Here is a 9062-nt window from a genome sequence, read left to right on the forward strand (position 1 = left end):
AGCTAGAAAAGAGAGAAAGGACCCGGTCGTCGACCAGACCTCCTGGTTGCTGGACTGGTCAACCAGGCTGTTAGACGCGGCTGCTCGCAGCCTGACGTATGAAAGGTAAGTACTGGTAGGTAAGTCTCTATAGCAAGTACAAGAAAGAAAGGCTTACGAGCTAGAACAAAGAACGAAGAGAGAGGAGGAGGAGGAGGAGAAGAAGACAGCGGAGGAAGGGAGAGCGAGAGAGAGGAAGGGAGAGGGAGAGAGAGGAAGAGAGAGAGGAAGGGAGAGAGGAAGGGAGAGAGGGAAGAGGGGACAACGCCCGCCCCACTACTAGAAATGAGGTCAATGTTAGCGCAAGTACGCTGTATTGATTAGTGGCCTTCACTCACTGCCCGCCCAGCACACACACACACACACAACACACACACACACACACACACACACACACACACACACACTGCCGCGTATAAACTACACAACTGGGTTACCACACTACTATACGCCACTCTGGTACGAGGACCGGGCCGCGGCGACGCTAAACCCCGAAACCATCTCAACGTAACCTCTCAAGGTAACCCCTCCCCCCCCTGGGCTCAACACCCGTGCTTTACCTGACTGTCTCTCCAGTGGGCTACTAGCAAAAGCCCCAATCACTGTACTCTGAAACAATGTTGCTTTCACAGTCTCCTAATTGCCTCATCATTAACAGATTAAGGTCCTGTTTAACTAGGTTAAACAGGACCATTGGGATACGTAAACACTACGGTAAACAGGGGAACAAGGGAGAAGGAAGAGGCGAAGGAGGAAGAGAACTATAAGAAGAAAGGGCCACACTAATAGGACTATATAGCACAGGGAAGGGGTCAGGATAAGGATTTGGGATGGGTCGGGAGGGAAGGAATGGTGTCCAACCCACTTGTGGACGGTCGGGGATTGAACGCCGACCTGCATGAAGCGAGACCGTCGCTCTACCGTCCAGCCCAAGTGGTTGGGTAAGAGGGCAGGAGGAGGAGTGAAAGGAGGGAAGAGGTGGAAAAGTGTGACAAGAGGGAAAGAGCCGGATGTCCGAGAGAGAAGACAAAGGCATGTGACGGGACGGAGGTGAGAAGCGCCCCCCACGGCGGCAGGGTGGCGCCCCCCACGGCGGCAGGGCGCCCCCCCCACGGCGGCAGGATGGCGCCCCCCCACGGCGGCAGGGCGGCATCCCCCACGGCGGCAGGGCGGCACCCCCCACGGCGGCAGGATGGCGCCCCCCACGGCGGCAGGGTGGCGCCCCCCACGGCGGCAGGATGGCGCCCCCCACGGCGGCAGGGCGGCACCCCCCACGGCGGCAGGGCGGCACCCCCCACGGCGGCAGGGTGGCGCCCCCCACGGCGGCAGGGCGGCGCCCCCCACGGCGGCAGGATGGCGCCCCCCACGGCGGCAGGGCGGCGCCCCCCACGGCGGCAGGGTGGCGCCCCCCACGGCGGCAGGGCGGCGCCCCCCCACGGCGGCAGGGCGGCACCCCCCACGGCGGCAGGGTGGCGCCCGGCAGGTTCCGATCTATTCTGATAGTTCCGGGGACTCAATGTTCTCGCGATCTGGTCTTAGGGCTCCTGTTCGGTGGTCTGGTCAACCAGGCTGTTAAACGTCGCGTTCCACGCAGTCTGACGGACCACTCACAGCCTGATAAATCAAGGTATCCTTTGGCGGTGTCTTACCAAGTTTTCTCTTGAACATCGCAAGAGGTCGGCCACTAAAGCCTCTAATGTCTAGAGGAATAGTATTGAAGAGCTTTGGACATTTACCTCTGATAGAACTGGCTCTCAGCGTACCAGTTAAACGTCTGCTTTTCAACGGGGCTATTTTGCACTTCCTGCCATGCCTCCCTGTTTCATGGGGTGCGATTTCCGTCTACTGATTTGGTATTAGCGTCTCTAATATCTTCCAAGTTTAGATTATTTTGTATGGATACAAATCCATACAATCAATACATACAATCATACAATCCTGCGCTGCAGAGATTGGGAAATTTCAAGCGTCCCCTATAATTTAGCTTGGTTTATTGAATGGGTCCCGGCGGTGAAAGGTCTGAACGTTCTCTAGGTCAGCAATTTCTCCAGCTTTGAATCGGGCTGTTAATGTGCAACAATATTCTACCCACCCACCTACCCACACACACACACACACACACACACACACACACACACACACACACACACACACACACACACACGGGACGGGACACCACGAGCGTAGCTCTCATCCTGTAACTACACTTAGGTAATTACACACACACACACACACACACACACCCACCCACCCACCCACCCACCCACCCACACACACACACACACATACACACACACATACACACACACACACAGTAACAAGTGGAGTACCTCAAGGATCGGTGCTGGGACCAATCCTCTTTCTAATTTACGTAAATGATATGTTTACAGGAGTGGAATCATACATGTCAATGTTTGCAGATGACGCAAAATTAATGAGAAGAGTTGTGACAGACGAGGATTGTAGGATCCTCCAAGAGGACTTAAACAGGCTGCAGAGATGGTCAGGGAAATGGCTACTGGAGTTTAACACCAGTAAATATAAAGTTATGGAAATGGGATCAGGTGACAGAAGACCAAAGGGACAGTACACAATGAAGGGGAACAGCCTACCTGTAACGATTCGAGAAAGAGACCTGGGAGTGGATGTGACACCTAATCTAACTCCTGAGGCACATATAAATAGGATAACGACAGCAGCGTACTCTACACTGGCGAAAATTAGAACTTCATTCAAAAACCTAAATGAAGAAGCTTTTAGGGCGCTTTACACTGCCTACGTGAGACCCGTCTTAGAGTATGCCGCGCCATCATGGAGCCCCCACCTGAAGAAACACATAAAGAAACTGGAGAAGGTTCAGAGGTTTGCGACGAGGCTTGTCCCAGAGTTACGAGGGATGGGATATGAAGAGCGGCTGAAGGAACTGAACCTTACGACACTAGAGAAAAGAAGGGAGAGAGGAGATATGATAGGGACATATAAAATACTCAGGGGAATTGACAAAGTGGAAATAGATGAAATGTTCACACGTAATAATAACAGAACGAGGGGACATGGGTGGAAACTGGAAACTCAGATGAGTCACAGAGATGTTAGGAAGTTTTCTTTTAGCGTGAGAGTAGTAGAAAAATGGAATGCACTTGGGGAACAGGTTGTGGAAGCAAATACTATTCATACTTTTAAAACTAGGTATGATAGGGAAATGGGACAGGAGTCATTGCTGTAAACAACCGATAGCTGGAAAGGCGGGATCCAAGAGTCAATTCTCGATCCTGCAAGCACATATCGGTGAGTACATATAGGTGAGTACACACACCCACCCACCCACACACACACACATACACACACACACACACACACACACACACACACACACACACACAGATACATGGAATAAAGAGATGAATGGACAAACGAGATCTATTCATGGTACCAATGCCAGAGAAGTTGGAATGTTGTCAACGCAGGTTAGTGGAGCGGCGTGGCTGGCAGCTGGCGTCACTACTGGGGAAGCAGAGGGGGTGTTGAAGGGGTGGGGAGAGAGGTTGCAGTGGAGGAGGGGGTATGGACCAGGGGAGGGATAGGGGGGGGGGGTTTGAGAGTGGGAGGGGGTCAAAACCCTCCCCCACCCCCTCTTCATTCAGTGGCAGACAGGCAACTTTGCCGTCATCAACACACACACACTTGGCACGGGGCGCCGGGGTAGAGAGGACTGCTGATAAAGAGCAGTGGACAGAGAAGATTCGAGAGGAGACAGAGATAAGATAAAGGGAGAAGATTTGGAACAAAAACTAAGAAATGGAGATGGAGAAAAATATTGAGACAAGGATCACACTACCAGAGAAGACGCTGTATTTGTGTCTGAGGTTAGAGCGAGACGCTTGGGGCTAACCTCACCCACAACTTTGCACGGTAATTGCTGTGGGGTATGTGCCCAACATGATCGGTTTTGGCTCAGCACCATTGAAACGAGAACGGCATGGCACGGTGCCATGGCACCTTTATCCTGACCCCTTACCCAGTGCTACATAGTCATAATGGCTTGGCACTTTCTCCTGATAATACCACCCCCCCCCCCGACACACAGGATGCAGCCCTGGTTGATACCTGGTTGATGTCAACCAGGCCCGTAGCAGCTGTCTAACTACCAGGTACCTATTTACTGCTAGGTAACAGGTGCATCAGGGTGAAAGAAACTGCCCATTTGTTTCCGCCAGTAGCTGGGATCGAACCCAAACCCTGGGATTGAGTCCCACGCGCTGTCCATTCAGCTACCCCCCCCCCCCTACACACACACAGGGCTAAGTCAGTGGGTCAGTATCACAGTATTTGTCAAGCCTTCAATCTGTTGCTTGCGGTCTGTCCACACACACACACACACACGCGCACGCACAGGCGCACGCACGGAAGGTTTCCATGTCACGAGGTCGGAACATTGTATGAGTCGTGTATTAATACATTACTGCTATACTGTATGACTGGTGGAGAGAGAGAGAGAGAGAGAGAGAGAGAGAGAGAGAGAGAGAGAGAGAGAGAGAGAGAGAGAGAGACAGAGAGACAGAGAGACAGAGAGACAGAGAGAGAGAGAGAGAGACAGAGAGAGACAGAGAGAGACAAGAGAGAGAGAGAGAGAGAGAGAGAGAGAGAGAGAGAGAGAGAGAGAGAGAGAGAGAGAGAGAGAGAGAGAGAGAGAGAGAGAGAGAGAGAGAGACAGAGAGACAGAGAGAGAGAGAGAGAGAGACAGAGAGAGAGAGAGAGAGACAGAGAGAGACAAGAGAGAGAGAGAGAGAGAGAGAGAGAGAGAGAGAGAGAGAGAGAGAGAGAGAGAGAGAGAGAGAGAGAGACAAAGAGAGAGAGAGACAGAGAGAGAGAGAGAGAGAGAGAGAGAGAGAGAGAGAGAGAGAGAGAGAGAGAGAGAGAGAGAGAGAGAGAGAGAGAGAGAGAGAGAGAGAGACAGACAGACAGACACTCACCTAGCGTCGAAAATGGCGACATTTACCCTCAGTCAACGATAGTGAGGATGAAGAGGATAATAAACAGCTTCCAGCTGCTTGCCTCACAAACACAATCCTCCACTCACAACCTTCAAGCAAAATAAAAAAAACAAAAAAACACACAAAAAAAACACCAATTTATATAACAAACCCAAGCTTTACTAGTCATAAAAAAATCAAGTTTATTAAGCTTCACCAGCATTAAGCATTAAGCATTAAGCATTAAGCTTCACCAGCATTAAGCATTAAGCATTAAGCTTCACCAGCATTAAGCATTAAGCATTAAGCATTAAGCTTCACCAGCATTAAGCTTCACCAGCATTAAGCATTAAGCATTAAGCATTAAGCTTCACCAGCATTAAGCTTCACCAGCATTAAGCATTAAGCATTAAGCTTCACCAGCATTAAGCATTAAGCATTAAGCATTAAGCTTCACAAGCATTAAGCATTAAGCATTAAGCTTCACAAGCATTGAGCTTAGCACTTAATCTCACCCCTCCCCCCCTTTCCTGGAGGGTGATTGGTGATTGGTACCTCATCTCTAGGCTACGATGTGGTGCTCTACGACACGTGTTCCGCTCCTCGTAAAGATAAGACCTCGTAGTCAACACCTGTAGCCTTGATGATAATGACACACCACAACTAATCGTTGTGGCATATTACAAGTGTATATATATACACATATATATGTGTGTATATGTGACATAACAACTGGAGAGGACGGGCAGGTGTTTAGAAGCCTCCGCCAAAGCTTCAGAGCATGATAAACAACTTATATAATATCCACTTGTGGACCTTATGTAAGATCTACACTAGGGCAAAAGTCAGCCTTGATATACTGAGCTGATAACACCCTCACACACACACAAGGGGAGTACACATGGGTTGTCCCGGACCTGAGGGGCTTAACCTACAAGGTAACGGCATGGCGGGGGAACCCACCCTCGCACCCTCTGGTGGAGAGGAAGCAATTAACGTACACAATATTATGGGGAAACCAAAGACTCGACAAAGAGGATAGGTTTGCGCTCTATGTCCCATGTGGAAATAACAGACATTAAAAAAGGCTTATAGAGACGTCAGAAAGCCCCAAAGGCTTCGCTCCAGCCTAGCCCCAGGCCCTAGGCCCTAGTTCTCACAACCAACTCCGAGTATACTCAAGACTCATCATGTCTATAAGACATAGCCTCGATCATCTTAACAACATCTACGTAAGAAGCATTAGCCCAAACGCTGCTACAACTAAGCCCTATAAACCAAGGAGCTCAGATTCAGTTACAGTCCCCGTTCCTGTGCCAGGTAAGTCCACTACGGGCTCACCATAGCCCGTGCTACTTGGAACATTTAGTTCCCAGTAGCTGAATCTTAAACAACAACCAATGAGCTCCTATAGTACGTAGCCCAAGAACCCATAAACTTACCACAAGATATCAAATCCCCAGTTGAGGATATCAAGTGGATAACAGAAACAACACAGCAAAGATATGAGTCCATTATCAAGACTTTATGTATCCACACTTAAGCTGCTAAGTCACTTTATTGTGACTTAGCAGCTAAATCAAACAGTAATAGAGCTGACCCAAAATAATTCACAGAAAATTGTTAAAAAAAAACATAAAAATCAATCCTAGTGAAGAGGAGATTGAGTAGGATTAAAAAAGTGCAGTCGGCACTAGAGAGCCCTATCCACTCTATCCACCCTATCCATCCATCCCCATCCACCCCAAGCGGAGGAGGACAACTAACGAGTCTGTTATCTGTTGGTCAATAATAAATCTTACCCGAACACTTGATCCGCTATTAAAGACGCGATTATCACCCGAACAGGAGTCGGGTTCTCTCGTTCAAGGAGTCACAAGTACTCAGGCAATTCGACTCATCCTGGTGTTAAACCACCTTTACCTGTGGTTTACCTGGTGTTAGTTCCAGGGGTCAACGTCCCCCCCCCCCCCCGCGGCCTCTGACCAGGTCTCCTGATTGGTGGACTGGACAACAAGAACTGGCCCTTTCCTCCCAAGCAATGCTCAAGAAACAGTCACAGATGAACGATCTTGGTGATGCTGTACTAAGATGCTGAGATTCATCTGAGTTTGCCTGAGATGAACCTAAGCATCATAGGTCGTAGCGCAATTGGTTTCGTTCCTAACTCATAATCGGGGATCCCGGATCCCCGATTGAGAATTAAACGTCCCCAACCAGAAGTGGTTAGGCACGTTTTCTTTCATGTAATGCATATGTTCACCTAGTTGTAAATAGGTAACCGGGAGTTTGGCAACTGTTGTGGGGGTTGCATCCTGGGGGGGGGGAGGAGGTCAGTAATTGACCTCAGGGGACCTTAACTACACTAAGTACAGGCTTCCTGTCCCCGCTAACGGAATTAATTAAATTCCACTATATGCTCAGGTGACGCTAGTTATCTGTCCCATAACCCCATGTTTATCATACTTCCCATTCATTCATTTATCATTCATTACACACAGAAATCACAATAGCGTGATGGGATGCTCTCGGACGTACCTGGTTGATACCTGGTTGATACCTGCTTGATGGGGTTCTGGGAGTTCTTCTACTCCCCAAGCCCGGCCCAAGGCCAGGCTCGACTTGTGAGAGTTTGGTCCACCAGGCTGTTGCTTGGAGCGGCCCCGCAGGGCCACATACCCACCACAGCCCGGCTGATCCGGAACTTCTCTTAGAAAACCGTCCAGTTTTCTGTTGAAGATGTCCACGGTTGTTCCGGCAATATTTCTTATAGTCGCTGGGAGGACGTTGAACAACCGCGGACCTCTGATATTTATACAGTGTTCTCTGATTGTGCCTATGGCACCTCTGCTCTTCTCTGGTTTAATCTTGCATTTTCTTCCATATCGTTCACTCCAGTACATTATTATTTTACTGTGTAGATTTGGGACCTGGCCCTCCAGTATTTTCCATGTGTATATTATTTGGTATCTCTCTCTCGTCTCCTTTCTAGAGAGTACATTTGGAGAGCTTTGAGACGATCCCAATAATTTAGGTGTTTTATCTCGTCTATGCGTGCCGTATATGTTCTCTGTATTCCCTCTATTTCAGCAATCTCTCCTGCTCTGAAGGGAGAAGTGAGTACTGAGCAGTACTAAGACGGGACAACACAAATGACTTGAAGAGTACAACCATTGTGATGGGATCCCTGGATTTGTTCTCTGTCTCTGACATTCTTTCTAATATCTCTGTGGCTCATTTGGGCACTCAGCTTTCACCTGTGTCCCATTGTTCGTGTTCCACCCGTGTTAAATACTCCATCCTTGTCTGGGGGTTAGTCTGACCATTGTGCTCTAGAACCCCTCAAACAGAACAAAAACCTTCAGGAAGTATTCACCCTGGAGCCAGAGCACCTGCCACAGGTAGGGAGAGAACACAGAGGACAACTCGCCCACTCACATAATACCATCTCATTTTACACGCAGTCGACCAATCCGTTACAAATCTGACGTATTAGTAAAATATTAAAGCATAGTAATACTGACGTTGTAAGTACTCACATACCACCTACCTTGAGGTTACCTTGAGGTGCTTCCGGGGCTTAGCGTCCCCGCGGCCCGGTCGTCGACCAGGCCTCCAGGCCTCCTGACCAGGCGACCTGGCCGACCTAGGTCAGAATTAGATAATCGCCAGAGATCTTGGAGGCTCCTCAAGTAGCCTTTCCAGCTGCCACAACGGTCAGGAAATGGTGAACTAAAGCACCCGAACCTAACCGAGCGCGACCCCAAGCAGAGAAAACGCGGAACGTTTGCGAGCCGCTATGATTGACAGAACATAATACCTCCTCTGTTGCCGATTCTAACGTCAAAAATGCGATGTGCTATTCTAGAGGCCAGATTCACGAAAGCACTTACGCAAGCACTTACGAACGTGTACATCTTTCCTCAATCTTTGACGGCTTTGGTTACATTTATTAAACAGTTTACAAGCATGAAAACTTGCCAGTCAACTGTTGTTATTGTTATAAACAGCCTCCTGGTGCTTCGGGGGATCATTAACTGTTTAATAATT

The 9062-nt window shown here is 49.2% G+C and overlaps 1 protein-coding gene across 1 annotated transcript in view; it reads left to right on the forward strand.

Moving 5' to 3' along the window:
- Nucleotides 1–1277: 1277 nt before the first annotated feature.
- Nucleotides 1278–9062, forward strand: part of LOC138359793 (pulmonary surfactant-associated protein D-like) — a 10246-nt gene continuing 2461 nt past the window's right edge. Inside the window, exon 1 of the mRNA XM_069319495.1 lies at nucleotides 1278–1666. Coding sequence (XP_069175596.1) covers nucleotides 1278–1666 — 389 coding nt within the window. The remainder of the gene's footprint in view (nucleotides 1667–9062) is intronic.

The sequence above is a fragment of the Procambarus clarkii genome, chromosome 93 (genome assembly GCF_040958095.1).
Source record: "Procambarus clarkii isolate CNS0578487 chromosome 93, FALCON_Pclarkii_2.0, whole genome shotgun sequence".
Lineage (NCBI taxonomy): Eukaryota > Metazoa > Arthropoda > Malacostraca > Decapoda > Cambaridae > Procambarus > Procambarus clarkii.